General features: G+C 43.1%; 1 protein-coding gene across 4 annotated transcripts in view; it reads left to right on the forward strand.

The window, feature by feature from the left end:
* Positions 1-18609, forward strand: part of sema3ab (sema domain, immunoglobulin domain (Ig), short basic domain, secreted, (semaphorin) 3Ab) — a 79312-nt gene that overhangs the window by 53425 nt on the left and 7278 nt on the right. For all 4 annotated transcript variants that reach the window (XM_033634090.2, XM_078167939.1, XM_078167938.1 and 1 more), the window contains 13 exons: positions 1793-1953; positions 2407-2469; positions 6464-6583; positions 8549-8639; positions 9433-9552; positions 10888-11030; positions 15700-15814; positions 15925-15994; positions 16106-16250; positions 16356-16575; positions 16697-16788; positions 16880-16921; positions 17591-17748. In XM_033634090.2, the coding sequence (XP_033489981.1) occupies positions 1793-1953; positions 2407-2469; positions 6464-6583; positions 8549-8639; positions 9433-9552; positions 10888-11030; positions 15700-15814; positions 15925-15994; positions 16106-16250; positions 16356-16575; positions 16697-16788; positions 16880-16921; positions 17591-17748 (1540 nt within the window). The remainder of the gene's footprint in view (positions 1-1792; positions 1954-2406; positions 2470-6463; positions 6584-8548; positions 8640-9432; positions 9553-10887; positions 11031-15699; positions 15815-15924; positions 15995-16105; positions 16251-16355; positions 16576-16696; positions 16789-16879; positions 16922-17590; positions 17749-18609) is intronic.

The following is an 18609-nucleotide window of genomic DNA, read 5'->3' on the forward strand; positions in this document are numbered from 1 at the left end:
TCCTGTGTCTGTCCTTTCAAATTAAATTCCCACATGGTCCAGTCATATAGGTTTGGATTTATTTTGACAAGGTGTGGCTCCTAATAGTTTCACTTTTTTTTTTTTTTTTTTCGCCTGCGACTAAGTGACCAATGAAATCTTGCCAACCCATGACCTTTCTGCTCGACTAACGTGTCATTGACTATTAGGGGGCAGCCATCACTCAGACCTCCAAAGGCCCTTCATTTTTAACACCTGAGCTACATTATAATATAAAATATTTATTTGATAATTATTTAGGCAAAATAATAAAAAAAATGTATGAAGCTTTTCTGCTATAAGTATTCTTCTTTATTATTCACCCATATTGTTTTTAATGAATTCCCCCATTATTGTCATTATTTTCTGTCACTATTTCTCATGTTGCCTTTTGTGTTTTTTTCAAGAGACTATAGTGGCCTTCAGCTGAATATTAAAGTTTAAATTTTCTAATAAAAAACCAAACTTTCTCAGATTACAGTTGCCAATTTTTTTGTTGGACAGCTTCCATAACTCATGTTTAAAATTCTCATCAAAGTCAAGTTTATGAATGAATAAAAGCAGTGTGATGCCCCCTCATCTCCAATTTTCTTTTCTCTTACACCGGCCTCTGCGCCAGCTTGTGTCTTCTCACTCTCTCGGGTTCTGACACACTTCAGAGAGGGGGCATTCTCCTTGCTAAAACATTCATGAACGTTTTTGTTATTTACTCCTGGAGAAAGAGAGAGGGAGAGAGAGGGGGAAAGAGAGCACCAAAGGAACCGGTTCTCCCCTGTTCCATAACTCTCCAGCCTTTTGTGTGGGTGGTCAATGGGAGGGCGTCATAGTGTGGTTAGACTTTGCGGGTGAGAACAAAATGTGAGAAGGACGGAGGATGAATGTGTGTTTGTGTATGCACATGTTACACAAAAGGTGTGATAATGCCATAGTCATAATGCCACCTTTAGAGGTCGTTACGGTAATGAGACCCTCAATGTCTGTTTGTGACAAGTTCGGCTTTCTGCTGTGAAAGCAAATGGCGCTTCTTTGCCAGACTTGGCAGACCATCGCATTACACTGCAAATCGTGAGCTGTAGCCCATAGTAACGTGTCCGGATAGCTGATGCGGTTTAGAGTAATCCAGCAGTTTGGACTATGAAATATTAGCAGTCACATGACATTACATATTCCTCCCAGTTTTCCACTGCGAGTGCACCAAGTTCTGCTTGGCTGCTCTGGTCAAGGTCACTTCCCCATGCAGACAGTTTGATCACTGGCTCCCAGTGCTGGCATTACCTGCCCAGTCCAATTTGGCTTGGCAGTGGTTCTGTCAGTTGCCTTGCTTGGCCGAGCTGTACAATTTCTAGCCCTGAGACCACCTTGTAAATGGAATGGGAAGCTACAACATTACCACAAAAAATAAAAACACATAAACAAGCTCTGAGGGAGTGTTTGACGAAAAGAAGAAGAGGACCAGACTGTTGGGACATGGCCAAAACAACCGTCATGGCAGAGAGCAGCGATCCTCAGTGCACATTCAACTGAGCAGGCAGACGAGTGAATGGAGAGGTGAATCTGTGGTCACAGAAATTCTAAGTGGTTGGAAATTCTGAAAGCTTTCTAAAACCAAGGCTGTCTCTTTCAGACACCCCTGGAAACTTAATAAAATAATTGAAATAAATGTTGACCTGATGGATTTTCTTCCACTTCCACGCTGCCCACAGTTGCTGTGATTTTCACAGAGTGATTATCATATTATGCTGAGCATCACTTTTCTTTCCATTTTTCTCTGCAGACATGCTGGAGTCGAACAACCTTGTGACGTTTGAAGGCCTGGCCAACAGCTCGGCTTACCACACCTTCCTGTTGGACGAGGAGAAAGGAAGACTGGTGGTGGGAGCCAAGGACCACATCTTCTCCTTTAACCTCCTCAACATCAGCAGAGACTACGCACAGGTAACGCCAGTGTTTGATTTTCAGTCTGTCTGTCTGGTGTTTCTATCCATTTATCATGACTCTAAGATTGTTTGCGTTTCTGACCGACTTAATATCTGCCTTGAGTGTGCATCTCCGTCCAGAGTGCCAGTCAGGGGCTCAGGTATCTCGGGACTTTCTTTTCTGTTTCTACAGAAAAGAGCCTCATGAATATTTCAGACCAGGGCTGTCGCACACCATCACACGCTGTGCCAGGCATGTTAGCTGCTCTCTGCACACCTGGATGAATAATGGAGTAAACTGAAACAAAGTGGATAACAAATCGCATTGTGACCCCTTCAACCCTTATATACACACACATTCGTGCACACGAGCAGTAGTTGTATCGACACACTCTGTTAAATTGATTCGAGGAGGGGGGGTTATTCTTCTCTAACATCTCTAACATGCACAGGAACTGTGTTTGTGTTGCAGATCCCCTGGCCGGCTTCTCCCACCAGAAGAGACGAATGCAAGTGGGCAGGAAAAGATCTCTCGGTAAGAGCTAAAACCATCCATCTTGCAAGCGGGTGTCAGCATTTTGCCCCTCCACTCCCACAGATGTTTTTGAAAATGTCTTTGTTCTCTTGTGCTGTGAAAGAAGTGCAACTCTGCAGGTCTCAGAGTAAACCTCACAGATGCACTGGGATTACATAGAACGTGCACTCCACATATATACATGGTATTTTAATCATAAACAACATGAGATTTTTTTTTTTCATCTTGGAGCTTGTTTATTCCATTGTGTTGACATATCCAATCTGTCACATGGACAGCACACCGCCTGGCTCACCATAAAGTCTGATCATAATCTCAGAGCCAAGCTTGAGACCATCATTTGACCTTAATCACTCATCAAGCCTCTGGGCACTTCATTTAATAGAGTGAGGCCTTGGAAATTGCTGTGCTTTCTGCTCGACTTACGGGTATAACATTACTGCATGAGTAATAACTACTGTTATATATTCAGGGATCATCATGGGCCACGTGATTAGACCGAAATGTTTTCATGTTTCTCCATTTGTGCTTTTAAATTTCAGTGTTCGTACATTCCTCTCATTTTAGGTATTTTCCGATTCACCTCGTTGGCTCGGCTTCGGCTAATTTACCCCATTTGAATCAGACAAACTTGTGTCAGTCAATCAGAGTATATTGGTGTGGCTGCCATGCCAATTAGGACTCAGTCGCTTTAACTACATAATAAAAGCATTATCCTTACCCTAACCCCTACAGTAATATATTTGAGAACAAATTATACACTTAATCATCTGGGATTTCTAAAGCTGTACAGTGTATCCATTTGTTTAGGATAATAATCTTTTATTGAATCCGATGAGCTTCGAGGGTTGAGTATCTAAAACAAAAAAGAGTTGTTGCGGCGTTGAGATCCTGGGCTTTTTTCTCCTTACCTTACTCAACCCTCGCATGACAAGCCAAGCATCACATCTCCCCAGTTTGTGGCCGAGTACAGTTTTAGAGCATCTTGTGTGGTGTGGTGCAACTCTATGTAAACACGCTGAGAGGTTGTCTCTGCTCCCTTCAAGCTGTGTGTTATGAATTCTGTCTTCAATAGTGCCTGAGGCAATAGGCTGGAATGTGAAATCACTGGCGATGTTGTTTGTGCCTTGGTTTCGCTGCCTGGGCATTGTCCAAGCCCTCCTGCCCTTCTGTGTGGCTGATTTGAAGCGCTATGAAGCCCTTTGTGTGTTTTCTGTAAACATTGTGGCGTGGATGAATAAGGTGCCCTGAGGGGTGGTCTTCCTGTTATAGAGTCGGAGGAGAGTGAGAATTAAAGGGAGATGGAGAGTGAGTCTGCCGATGCCCCCTGATGTACTGTAAGCAGACACTTCTGGAGATAAAGCAGAGAGGAAAGAAAGAGAGAGATGGGTGTGAAATGTGTGGCTGTATACCCACAAGAGAGAAAGGAAAGCTGCAGCTATCGCACAGCCAAACAAATGTGCACAAAGTCAATGCCAAACATGAAAATCTCTCAACAAAATGTCGACCAAGCAGTGTAAGGGAAAAGTATTTGCTATTTAGGGTTAATATTCATATTTATTTTGCTTCCTGCTGCACATTTAGCTCCACGTCTAATGCTTGCACTCACTTTCTCATTTTTGTCACAAGCCACTAATGTAAGGTATGACATGTTGGACACACCTGTATGGTTTGAGTCACCTTGTTTGCATCGTCATGCTAAATGCTCAGACGTACGACGAAGAGCACAAAGAGATCACACAGATACTGTACTTACAGTAGTCTGTTATCGTTTGTAACAATGATGTCCATCACTCGGATAATTCCACCCACACAGGCCGTATAAATCCAGGCAGACAGCTGCTTAAAAGACAACAAAAGCTTACACAAACAGAGGCTGCTGATGACCCAGTAAAGCCAGATGAACTTAGTCATGCATAATTCGTGGTGCTTTTCTCTCTCTCTCTCTTTTTTTTTTTTTTTTCCTCTTTTTGAATATGTGATGACACATTCAGTTTTATTTGAGGTCAGCTCTGCTCAGGCACATGCTGCACGGAGCACAGAGCAATGCATACAGCACATGCAGATGCCTGTTGTGCCAAACACACACCCACACACACACACACACAGACACACTCTCTCACACACACGAAGAAATTATTAATTAAAGGGATACTTTGAGGATTTTCAACCAGCTTTGTGTCATAAAAATGTGGTTAGTGTGTGTAAATGAACTGTGGTAAACTTCCCTCCATCCTGCCAGCGCCCAGATTTCCCTGCTCATCTCTCAGCTCAGATACACTGGATGACCAGTTTTACAACATTCAACAGATTTTCGCTGTTGCTTGAACACATTCTTACTCCAGCCTCATCACATATCGATGTATGGTTAGGTACCCTGGGTGTGTTAGTGACGTTCTGGGACACCATGTCAACTTCTGCCTGTTACATGCATTGTCTTTTTTTAAAATACATTATTTTCACAGGAAATTTACAGTGTACATACAGTCTCTTTAAAATTAAATCACCTACATCGGTACCACTCTGCAAATTGACTTCTTTTCCCCTTCAACAACAAAAGCACATGGTTAGGTTCAGGAAAAAATAACGGTTTGGCTTTAGAATCTTGCAGGACACAAACACCGCTCTCCCAGGTGAAAGTCGGTGTATGTTGGACCCATCCACTACCACTCCCTTCACCGCCTTAACTTTCATTCTGGTCCTGCCGCCCCTGAAGCCGCTGGGTGCTGTTAAACTATAACGTTTCTATTTTGTTGGTGTCTGGCGCTGCAAGTCATTGCCCAAGCGCCGGATTTCGACGACTTCGAAGTGAGACCGGGTTGGTTGCTTGATCTACAGATCATACTTCTGCATTTTTGTGTGCCCGCCACCCCAGACACAAAGACTATAGAAGCCGATTAACAGAGAGACCTGCCCCTCTCTTTCTCTCTCAAATGAAACGGTAAAACTAGGCAGCGCTGATCAAATATAAACCAAGATTATGTCACTGTATTGCTTTTTTCTTGCCTAAAACGTTTCCAGAAACATATTTTAGTGCTCTGTTTGGCTGTAATATGAGAATTTGTGAACAGGAAGCAGCCACCATACTGTTTCCTGTGTTGTAAAAACGGTTTTCTCTGGTCTTACAGCACCACGTTCAAAAGTATTTGCTTCTTTCTGCTGCATAGACATCCTAGTTATCTGAAAAGACTGTCGTTCCAGCTGAGAAATACATAAACTACAAAAATACTTGTGATAAATATTCTTATATTTCTACATTAATGATACATATATGACTTGTATTCTCTGCTGACAAAATGACAGTAAGCCAACGTTGGCCTGCATTACTGTGATTCGTGTGTGGTGGGATTATTATGGTTGACGTTTGTCGACTGCCTCTTTTGTTATTCTTCGGTCTGATTCCCTCCTGTATGGATTTCACAATTATTCCATGGGAAATGACACAGCTCATGTGCATAAAGTCTCTGAGACCTGCAGTGAAAGATGTCACTGAGTTCAGAGAGAGAGAGAGAGAGACTGGAGCATGTGTGTGTTTGTGCATGAGTGTCTGTACATTGTTTTTGTGTGTGTGTATGTGTCAGTGGAGATGGAGATGGAGGTGGGGGTGCGGTATGAAAAAAACAGAGTCATGGATGATGAAGCTTAGTCTGGTCATAATATTAATATCAGAATTATTACTCAGCACAGTGTTAGAGTCCAGAGGCCATTCTGTGGGGAATTACAGTAGATTACAGTAGGATTTGCTCTCTGTTATCATTACAGATCTCTCTGTTTGAGTATTGGATTTTGCTCTATGACCTGTTCTCTTAGTGAGGTCTGACCTGTTTATTTTTCCAGCTTTTTACCACTTTTTCTCTGACCTAAATGTCAGCTGCTATCACAACAAGCTTTTGGACAACCACGGAATTAAAGACTGTACTGTGACTTTAATAGTTTTGTGTCAAAGGTCGATATTTCATCCTGCTTAATTTGTCCTCTGTCTCTGGTCCATCAGAGGGAGTGCTCAAACTTCATCAAGGTGTTGCAGCCGTTCAACCAGACCCATCTCTATGTGTGTGGGACAGGAGCCTTCCACCCTGTGTGTTCCTACCTGGAGGTGGGCAAGAAACCAGAGGTACAGGCACATGTTACATTTTCCTCACCCCCCCTCCCTGCTGTCAAACACTATGATGCACCTTAGCATTAGAAGCTATCCAGAGTTTCATTTCATAGTAAAGTATTTAAAGTTGTGAAGCACCGTGTGTAGTCGGGTGTGAGTGCATTCTCTCATGATTTGCTAAGTACATAAAAATGGTTTCATTCAGCAAAATGAGGTGGAAAATTACACACAGGGTTTCAGAGTCTGCTGGATTTCCAATTCATCACTCTAATATGGAGCCCGCTGTGTGTGTATGTGTGTGTGTTCATTTCAGTATGAGTGAAGGAAATTGCTCTCCTATCCTCCAAATGTCACTACGTCAGACTTATAAATGTGCGTTTCCTATTCATTAGACGGCTATTTACAGACAATTAGAGACGGGAAATATCTCTGACAAAAGCCATCTACTGTATATAGATCTTAAGCTAGAAGTGTAATTCATCTGATGGGCCGAGGTTAACGAGTCAGAGAGAGTGATGGGATTTATTGTTTTTATTCACAATCCTTTCGTCTTAGAGTATGACGGTGGAAACGGAATATTTAACTACACCAGTCTCTCAAATTCTCTATTATCCTTTGCTCATCTCTGCCAGGCATAAGCCTAGAGGGATTCATATGTTTGGATGTGTGTGTGTGAGTGTGCGTATCTGTCTGTCCGCAGCTATTCATGCAGCTACTGGACCAATCAGCCTAATATTTTGTGTACACATTTTTGACTGTATCCTTAAGGATCTCTCATGGTTGCAGTGATTCACAGTTGTTAAGAAAACTTTTTTTTAACTGTTTTATACCGACATTGAATCCTCACCCCTCTTAACCAGCTGGTAGACACCACAAGTTTTCCGGAAATTGGCTCGGCGACAAACAGGACATACCGTCTGTCGCAGGCCACATTTTGGCTTTTGTCATGACTCAAAAAAAAAGACATTCAAAAGTCAGGTCTCACTTTGAACCGGAGCATCTGCAGATTAATCCCATAGCTGGTATGATGTGATCCACTAAAGTTAGGCGTGTTACGAGATAAATTAGTGCCGCTTTTGTTATCGTTGCTGCCATCTTGACTGTAAGAGTACCGGGAGGGACAATTCTATCGGGCACAGCTGGGCTAATTACATAAAAACATATTCATCCTCTTAACTGCATCATACCTGTATTTCACGTACAGTGCCTGTTAGCAAGACTCAATCTACTCTTTGCAACCCGCTGCAGCTCAAGGCGTGCATTTTTTTTTAGCTTCTGGAATGATTCTAAAACAGTGGTTCCCATTGGTGAGTCGTGGTCCGAACATGGGTTGTGGGTCCACTCTGAATGGGCTGCAAGTGAATTTAGAACATGTCAAGTTTATGAAAAACACACTTTATTTTTAAGTACATGGCACAGTGCTTTTATTTTGAAGTGCCGTTTCCAGTGGCTCCTTGACCGAGACAGCAAACTAGCTTGACGACATGGCCGCAGACAAGTTTGATGCTGAATGTATTAAACTATGTGGACCTTGAACTTGGCCACCTGGTGGAGATATGCGCTCTACTGAGTGCACTTTTCTAGTTTTTAAAACATGTTCCATGCTGCATGAGACACATAATGTGTTCTTTATTTGCTTCATTCCTAAACTAGTTCAAGCAAAAAAACATATTGAAGTTTATATGGAAAACCAAAATGTCATTTGTTGATGGCTGCACTCATTTTCTGTGATTCACTGTGAAATATTAGCCAACCGTTTGGACTCAAAAATTCAGTTCTATGGGCCGTGACCATGCTCATTTTCAGAAAACACTACAATGTTCTCCCAACCTTTGATGTCACAGCAAAAACTGGTTCCCAAGAGAGAATCCCAGCATTTCTTCCTGTGTAATTTGCACAAGTATGGCCTGAAAATACCATGAACCCCTGTATTTGAAAGCTCACTACGACTCTTGTAACTTTCTGTCTCGTCATGTCCAGGACAGCGTATTCAGGCTGGAGCCTCTCATAGAAAATGGTCGTGGGAAGAGTCCCTATGATCCCAAGTTACTCACAGCCTCCATGCTAATTGGTGAGTGTAAGACCGGACACACTGTGCTGTTCTTCTGTGTGTTAGAGCAAGGTCATATAAAAACGTGGGAGTCCTGAAAACACCCTCTGCCTCACTCTGTCATTTCCACAGATATATAGGGTATGAAGTAAATGTGAATAACAGAACAGGGTGCTCCTGTCATTCATTACAAGTGGGTCTGCTCTGTAGTTTGTATTTACACACTAGGAACCCCTCATTGGCAGGTCTGTTAAGTCTATTTCAATCTGAATATGCCTCCTTTAAGTGCTGGGCGTGCATTGCAGATGACACTTTATTGAGTTTTCTTTGTGCTCAATCTCAATTTTTGGCAAATAAAGCAGGACTGTGTGAGCATGTCTTTTCTCTCTACCCCCAATTATTGCCAGTCACATTATGTTATATCACACCGTTTAACCTAGCAGATGGCTATTTTCCAGCCCATCACCCCTCATCGCCTCTCCCCTTTCTCTCTCCCCTCTCACCAGCATTATTATGTACTCCCCCTGTCTCACACCTCTGTCCTGTCCCTCCTCATGTGTCTCTCCATTCATTCACCCCTACCCTTGCCTCCCTTCTCAGCCCTGCCTACTGTGTTAATGTCAATTTCACACTCCTGATGTTCATCACGTCCATCACTGTCTGTGTTCTCTCAGGACGTCGTGTCTACCTGTACTGCTAAGCCCCTGAACAATTCCACAGACTTTTACACATGCATCACCGGGGAGAAATCACCTCACGCTCTTTTCTCATCTGGCGTCACTAAACTAACATGCTTCATTCCTCTTACTCTCAGATGGAGAGCTGTATGCTGGGACATCAGCTGACTTCATGGGGCGGGACTTTGCCATATTTCGCACTCTTGGAAAGCATCACCCAATCAGGACGGAGCAACACGACTCCCGATGGCTAAATGGTGAGAAAAGAAAAATCACCGGCCGTCTCTGGGATTGTATTCATAAGTAGTTTCAAATATGCAATATATTTTGAGTCCTTGATTTTGCATCAACTCTTGCCTCTTTTATTTTCTATCTGTAAACTACCCTTAGGCCTTTAACTCAGTAGTTTTAATATAGCTTTCCATTTTTGTGTGAATGGCACTCAGCTGTACTAGAAAACTTCCTAACCCAAGGGATGGCCTGGTCTCTATGGACTATGAGAGACATTGTCCTAAACTTTTCTCAGTTTAAATGCAGATGAAACAAAGGTCCTTGTTGCTGTCTCAGAGAAAAACGACCCTGCAGCAGTCTCTGGGTTTTGTGTTTTCTTCATTGGCACTTGGTCAGTGGCCCTTGACATCAGACACAGATGCAAAGAGGTGCTCTTTAGCGGCAGTAGTAGACATTTAGGGCAAACAAACCTTGGACTTTCACCCAGGAGATTGCTGGTCATGGATCACGTGAAACTAAAATCGAGGTATTTTAATGGCAACTCAGTGTGCTTATATGTACAGTATACTAGAGACTATAGACATATGACACATGATATATGTGGCATACGCCCTGTGACAAAACATTACATAAGTAAGTGAGTACTTATTTTAAGCCAAACCATGATTCATTCATTCATTTTCCGTAACCGCTTATCCTGTTAGGGGTCACGGGGGGGCTGGAGCCTATCCCAGCTGACATTGGACAGGTCGCTAGACTATCACAGGGCTGACACATAGAGACAGACAACCATTCACGCTCACATTCACACTTACAGCCAATTTAGAGTCACCAATTAACCTGCATGTCTTTGGATGGTGGGAGGAAGCTGGAGTACCCGGAGAAAATCCACGCTGACACAGGGAGAACATGCAAACTCCCCACAGAGGGGCTACCCCACCCAGAAGCTGCAGCTTTTCTGCCTGTCTCAAACTATTGCTGCTTGTCTTCTTGCAAAGATGAAGAGCAAGGAGCGCATTACTCCTTGCACATTAGTGTCTGCTTCTCTCCACCAGCTGCATTTGAAGTTTAGAATTTAATATAAAACTTCTGTTATTACTTTTTAGGCTCTACAAGAGGGAAGCCCCTAAAGCATCTCTCTAAAAATGAAGGGATACCCATTATTTGATTTCGTTATTGCTCTTGTGTTTACTGTTCTGCCTGTTTGATGTTTATTACTAAATGGTATTATTGCAAAGCACTTGGTCATTTTTCTGTGAAAAGTGCAAAATAAATCAACGCCTTGAGGTAAAACATTATCACTAAATAATACTTTCCTTGATTTTCATCATTTCAAATGTGTGTCACTGTGTGTGTTGCAGATCCCAGGTTTGTGGGCGTTCATCTGATTCCAGAGAGCGACAACCCAGAAGACGACAAAATCTACCTGCTCTTCAAAGAAAACGCTATCGATGGAGAGCACGCTGGGAAAGCCACACATGCTCGCATCGGACAGCTCTGCAAAGTACGCATACGCACATTAACACACAGCCACATGTCCATTCAAACACACTCACACAAGCTGGCTCTCACAAAGGAAATTCAGATGCACACAATGGGAGACAGACAAAGACACACACACTCTCACACCGACATTATATGAAATAGCTTCTGTATCTGGAAAAACACTTGACGGGTGTCTGAGTGGCTTTTATGATGGCAGGTTTCAGGGGCTGTTATCTGTGATTATTTTTAGCCTGGAGAAGAGTGGGCTTTGTTGTGTGTGGTACAATCAGCCCCCGAAGACAGAAACCTGAGAGAAATGTTAAATGTCACCAGAACCTGAGAGGCAAAGATGCTGTCAATGGCAGCACTGTTATCCTAATGCCAGGCTTTGGCACTCATTGGGCCTGCTACACGCTCTAGCTCCAGGGGATGGTCATGTTAAATCACTGGCCTTGTATCAGCTTTCACGTTCCAAAATCCTCTTCTTATTCATTAAGCAGGAATCCACCAGGCTGACTGCAGATCAGCGAGTAATGTCCAGCCTCAACCTCCCATTTAGCTGCATGTCGTGCCTCTGTCATAACAGCGTGATTACCCAGTATGTCAGGAATCTGCTATGCTCAACGAAAGACAAGCCATCCATTATGCAAGATGTGGTATTAATTTGGGCCTATGCATATTTGGACACATTCTAATTTACTGTCATAAATCAATAACAAGTTTTTATGAGCCAGCACTTTGTGCCTCTGTGTTTGTGTGCTATGTGCTAGAAAACAAACACTATACTGTGAAGCACACAGACACATATTATTAGGGTGTGTAATGGAACATACAGTACTTTAGAGACAGCTGTCTTTCTTTACACCATCTAGAAACCCGTTATTGATAAGGGGAGATGCATTTAAAGTGGATGTTTGGTTCATGACAGGCTTTTTTAGTAATTAAAAGGAACAAATCCCGCACTGAAATTTTTAAACCACCTTTAATAAAAAGTTTATGTTTCATATAGTCTGTTGAATCTGTTTTAAATCAGCTTTCTGGAATATATTTTTCCCACTAAAGCTGAAAATACACCGGTACCGCCATGGCACGTCACGTGCTGCATGTGCAGCCTATGAATTAGCTTAAAATCATGTGTGGACGGCCCCTAATCAAACTTGATTTCTCACCTGAAGAGTCGATCTCCAGAGCCATGACTCGCCAGGCAATATCTTTTTGTCGTTGTCTTTATGTGGACAGGATTGTGGGTCGTTTAGCTCAGGATATTTGTCGACCTCAACAACAAGTGTCTCCTCATCCACTCTTTGTCACACATGAGAGAGCTACAGAGTTCTCTTTATATGTCAGTGGTGAGGAGAGGACTCGAGCAGCCATAGGAGTAGAGAAAAAGAGTTGGTATGTATAAGCAGAGAGGGAGTAAGGAACAAATGCATTTAATTCAAGAGCGGTGAGGCTGGAAAAAGGACAGTGGCTTAAGTTGCTGCAGAGTGGCAATGTGCGTGTTGCTGCCACCACTGTGGGGTTACACATTGAAAATAACGGGCAAATTTTTTGACGTGTGCTGTTCGGCGCTGGTGTGTTTTTGCCTTTAGCTGTCCGGGTGTCTATTAGTAGAAAGAATCAGTCAATGTAAAGACTTCTGAAGACAGTTTAAGTGTTAAGTGTGTGTACTACCCAGAGGTGGGAACAAGTAATTGTTGTGCATGTCATAAGTAAGTCTTTCCACTCAAGTCCCAAGTCAATTCCAAAGTCTTTTGTTGAGTTTAAAGTCCTAAACAAGCCACAATACACTCTTCACCAAATGTAGTGACATTTTAACAGCAGAGTAGTAACATTATTACATCTACAAAAATCAAGAATGCTTTTTAAAATTTATATTTGTTTGTTATAACAAGTTTGCGGGAAGTTGTCTCTGTCAGTAATTTTTGACCAAGAACTGCAGTTTGGTTTTTGTTGATCACTGCATAATTTTCCTACCCAAACAAAATTATCTTTAGTATCATTTTTTCCAACTGGCGCCCAGTAACAAAACATTAGTTCTTCATGGATCTCTCTTGCAACTTGACTGGATGTGTTCTGATTGGTTTAAACAAAGTGGATCTGGGGAATTAAGTGTCCAATCACAAGGAATGAATAGAGTTACTGTTGACTTATTCAGCAAATTATTAGTTGCACACTTTTTAAGTAACATAGTTTTAATTATTTGGGCTTAGAAGTAAGAACTATCAAGTCAAAGGCTCAAGTACAAGTGAAGTCATAAGTTACTGGTGTTTAAGTCCAGGTTAAGTTGCAAGTCTTTTTTGATTTTGTGACTTAAAGGGGCAATAAGCAAAATCGTTTCACCGCTAGGTTCGCTGTTGTGCACTGCCTGTAGAGCAGGCACACTTGCCTCGCCGGCGAGTACCGCAGCACCTCCACGGACTATCACATCCAGACGGTCCCGGTGTTTCTTCCGCAGGCTCCGCTTCACTCAGCTGCCTGATATACCCGCTGCTTCTTCCCACATTAACCTGAATAACAAACCAGGGCTTGGTGCTCCGGTTGGATCCATACGGAGAGCCGCTAGCTGGGAAGCTAGCGGAGGCTAAGTGGGTGTGTTAGTAGCTGAGTGAAGCCCCCGCTTTCGTTGTAGGCAGATTCACTCACCACAGGGGCGAGGAAATAAAATCTGAACAGCCAACTTAGTTTAGCAGTTAGCAATGTCTTTCACTCACTCTCGGTCTCTGCTGTGTTTAGCTATTTCCCTGCTTTCCTGTTAGCATTAGCACTTACTCGGCTGCCACGCTAACGCTCCAACTGAGCCGGGAGCCGGGCTCACGCTTCTCCGCCAGGCTCAGTGAGTCGGAGCCGAGAAGCGTGGGGACGTTAGCGTTAGCCGGCTGCTATGCTAATGTTCCGGGAGCCTGCTTCTCGGCTCCAGCGAGCTCTGGCGTGGGGACGTTAGCCTGCACTAGTCGGCTGCTATGCTAACGTTCCGGGAGCCTGCTTCTCGGCTCCGGCGAGCTCTGGTGTGGGGATGCTAGCCTTAGCACTAGTCGGCTGCTATGCTAACGTTCCAACTCTTCACCGTGAGCCAGGCTCACGGGCTCCCGGCTCCCGGAGAAGAGAGGAATGTTAGCTTTAGCTCCCACAGTTAACACTAGAGCTACTGGAGTAGCTTGCAGCTATGGAGCACTTCTACCAGCTCTTCTAGTCACTGAGCCTCGCCTCCATTTCAGCAAATATATTACATTTATTACAGGTACCATCATCATTGAAGTAGGCAGGGGAATAGCTAAACACAGCCGCCAGACTGCCCGCCGGGCTACATTTTACAATGCTAATTGCAAACGTTAGCTGGGCTGCCGGGCTACTCACGTAACACAACCAAAACGCCTGACCCATTGCTGGGACCGAAGCTCTGGACATTAACCCATGCTACGATTGTAACATTAAATTTAATTGAATCGACATAGCGACATGTGCCTAACGTTACTGTAACACTAATTAAAACAGACATTTGACTTTATGTCGTACCTGTCCAGGAGAAGAAGAGCTAGCTCCGAGTCAGATTGTAGCCCCTTTAGCTCTCGCAGTGCTCTCCACCTTGGAAATGCAAAGCCAATGTTAATCCAAGTTCTCTCCCTTTCTTTATCTGACAACTTCTTCGCCAACAACCGTTGTTTCTTTAGAGGTAATGGCAGATCCTGGTCTTCTTCAGGTGGACGTTCTGCTCTCTGCCATTTCATTTCGAAAATAACCGCTGCCATTGCTCACTGGCTGTAGCGTTTTATAGGGAGGGAGGGCCAAGGGCTCCGAGAGGAGGAGGAGGAGGAGGAGGAGGAGGAGTGGGGGATCCACATGAACGCACAGCCGGACCGGCTTGTAAACAATGGGCTGGAGATCAACACAGAGAGAGGGTGTGTGAGGTCATACTATACTCCAGATGAAATTACACCTCTAGTTCTTCACATAGCAATTTTTTAATTCCTTCAATCTAGAAATGATGAATTTCGCTTATTGCCCCTTTAAGTCTGAGTCTGACTCAAGTCCAAGTCATGTGACTTGAGTCCACACCTTTGGTGTTATCATAGATGTATTCCCTCATGATCTGACCTTGTAAACCATCTTAAAAACTGTCTGCTGTAGCTTTGTAAGGAAGATTTATGCTTTCATGACCTCTAATCTGGAGGTCTTTAAAAAGGTTCTTCATAAGCTTTGGAATACACTACTAGTCCAATCTTTATTTATTACCAGTTCTTCATGTCTGTTTGATAATATGAATGACAATATTGTATCTATAGTATGCTCTAATGTGAATAAGAGGGGGGAAGACAGAATCAGTTGCATAGGGTAGGCAGTTCTCATGCTCTGTATATCCAGCCATCAAGCAAACACCACACCTCATTCAGCCAGAGGGTAATGAGCCATATATTCTCAGCTCAGCAGTAGAGTATGAAATTAGGCAATGCAAGTCCTCCATCAACATTATAGCCAATGACTTTTTTTTTTTTCATTTTACAGACACAAAGCTGCATGTAAATAGCAAGCCAGAAAAGTAATTTAGGAGTATGATGATATATTGGTATATGCTATGGTAAAAGAAGGAGGAGAACTGTGAAAAATAAAACAGTAATCGTCTTGATTTTTCTGTAACTTCCAAGTAATTCATTTCCTTGCTGAGCTTCTCCATGTGATCCGCCCAACAGAATGACCTGGGAGGTCACAGGAGTCTGGTGAATAAGTGGACCACCTTCTTGAAGGCTCGACTCATTTGCTCTGTGCCCGGCAGTAATGGAATAGACACACACTTTGATGAACTACGTGAGTAATTGCTCCAGCACTCTTTCACACAATATTTCCTGAAGAGGAAATACTATCTTTTCAGTGGAGAATACATCTGTAATATTCAGTGTCTTCCCTTTGGCTTTCAGAGGATGTTTTTCTCATGAGCACAAAGGATCCTAAGAGCCCAATCATTTATGCAGTATTTACCACTTCCAGGTACTGTGGCTGACATGGTAATAGTTTTATCTGTAATCACTGAATGCATGACCTGCGTTTCCAACAAAAACCTGACCTTTCTGTAACCGACTCATTCTTTCTGCCCATTAGCAACATCTTCAAAGGCTCAGCTGTGTGTATGTACAGCATGACAGACATCAGGAGAGTGTTCCTGGGTCCTTACGCTCATAGAGATGGACCAAACTATCAGTGGGTGCCCTTCCAGGGACGTGTTCCATACCCACGGCCCGGCACAGTGAGTACAGTGCACTCTTAACTGGGATGTGTCTCTTATGAGCTGAGCTTGAAAGTTAATTCCTCACCATGTCCTACAAAGCAGATAACCTTTTTCTCTCTATAGTGCCCGAGCAAGACGTTTGGAGGATTTGATACAACTAAGGACCTTCCTGATGAAGTCGTAACTTTTGCTAGAAGCCACCCGGCCATGTTCAACCCCGTATACCCCATTAACAATCGACCAATCATAGTCAAAACAGATGTGGACTACCAGTTCACCCAGATAGTGGTGGATAAAGTAGAAGCAGAAGATGGCCAGTATGACGTCATGTTCATAGGAACAGGTACACACTTACAGATACTGTATAGTGTAAACTGCAAGTGGTTTATTGACTGATAGATGGATACACATGTGCTACAGAGTGGATATTAACTCAAGATGCGTGTGTTTGATTTGTGTGGTAGACATGGGGACGATACTGAAAGTGGTATCCATCCCCAGAGGCTCCTGGCATGACCTGGAGGAAGTCCTACTGGAAGAAATGACTGTCTTCAGAGTAGGTTATTTTCTAATCAATTGTATGAAAGGATTGAAAGTGGAAAGGAAAGGAAAGTTTGTATAATTTCTCTATCATTTTTTTCTTTCAGGAGCCGACAGCCATAACAGCGATGGAACTTTCGACAAAACAGGTATTTATTGTCCTTTTTATTGCATGTAAAATGAAGCTATAGCAACACGTGTAGCAGAACAGAGCTGTGTAGACAAAGAGGAGATCTCAAGCTATATCAAGATAACTCTGATAGAGAATATTACCTCGGTAAATGAGTTCAGTGGAGGCTGCAGATAAGCCTCCGAGATTGCATTGGGGAGAAACCTGTGGAGATTTGATACATAACGAAAAATGTTACAAGCGAGAGCTGTTTTTGCGTGTGCCTGACAAACCTGTCTGTTAGAGAGTGAGAGCTTCGCCTCACAGGTGACACGCCTCGCTGCTTGGCTGAAATACAAAATAAAGACGCGCTTGTCTAAAACAGTTTAAGATGAAAGATTTTATCGCACAAAGATCTCAGTTGTTGGCTTTCAGGCAACAGTTAGCTCGTCAACTTAAATGGCAAGGAGAGACAAAACGAGACAGCTAATTGACAGGTAGGACTGTACCTGAGCACCTGTAGTAAAAATGGTCTGACCACATTCCTTACTTGTGTTTTCACTTCACTGACGCACACAAGCCGAGACAAACATAGGGGTATTTCTCAAAGCACGTTGCTCATCCAGAAGTAAAACCTAAATCACAGCTCCCTAAGGCATCAAGTATATGATCTTGAGAATGAAACCTTTCTCTCTCTTTACCTTCACAGCAACAACTGTACCTCGGTTCAGACATTGGTGTGTCCCAGATGCCTTTGCATCGGTGTGAGGTCTATGGGAAGGCCTGCGCTGAATGCTGCCTCGCAAGGGACCCTTACTGTGCATGGGATGGCGCCGAGTGCTCCAGATACTTTCCCATGGCTAAGAGGTACTGAACACATACTTCCACATTCATGTCAAGGCACCACCGTGCCATTGTGTTTTACAAGCTGCCTGACACTTTGTACACAGTGGCTAATCAGTGCTCAAAACACTGAGTGGGTATTTTTGAAGTTTGCCCCAAATGCAGTATGATAGTTCCAACATGAAACAGAAGCAGACACTTTAACATACCTGGCTTGGTATAGATTGAAGCATAATGTTTGTTTACAGTACTTTTTAGGTAGAAAATCCCTGTGTCACACACATAAAACACTACCTGGGGTCTACATTATATTTAGAATATATTTCACCACTTTACCTTGCCACCACCAGACTATCCCAATTGACATTGGGCGAGAGGCAGGGTACACCGTGGACAGGTCGCCAGACTATCACAGGGCTGACACATAGACAGACGACCATTCACGTTCACATTGACACCAACAGGCAATTTAGAGTCACCAGTTAACTTGCATGTCTTTGGACTGTGGGAGGAAGCCGGAGTACCCTGAGAAAACCCATGCTGACACAGGGAGAACAGCTTTGGAGTTTGCTCTTCTGTGGGTACATCACCAAAGCAAAAATCTCAGATAGGTCAGACCACCGTGTCTTTAAATGTTATCATTGAGGCTAAAAATGACTATTTAAAGAATCTTCGCAATACAGTGCATTTGCAAGTTGTCAGAATTCGGTCCATACGCATTCAATTTGATTGGCCAACTGTAACACGCTGCAAGTAGCGCAGTTAGACTGTACGTGTCTTATGAAAAGAACAACCTCAACAGAAAGGTGTGTTTGTGTTTTGCATGAGAGCAACCTGCTTTAGATTTAAACATACTAAATGTACAACACATGTTTGAATCATGCT

The sequence above is a fragment of the Epinephelus lanceolatus genome, chromosome 5, assembly GCF_041903045.1.
Source record: "Epinephelus lanceolatus isolate andai-2023 chromosome 5, ASM4190304v1, whole genome shotgun sequence".
In the NCBI taxonomy this organism is placed as follows: domain Eukaryota; kingdom Metazoa; phylum Chordata; class Actinopteri; order Perciformes; family Serranidae; genus Epinephelus; species Epinephelus lanceolatus.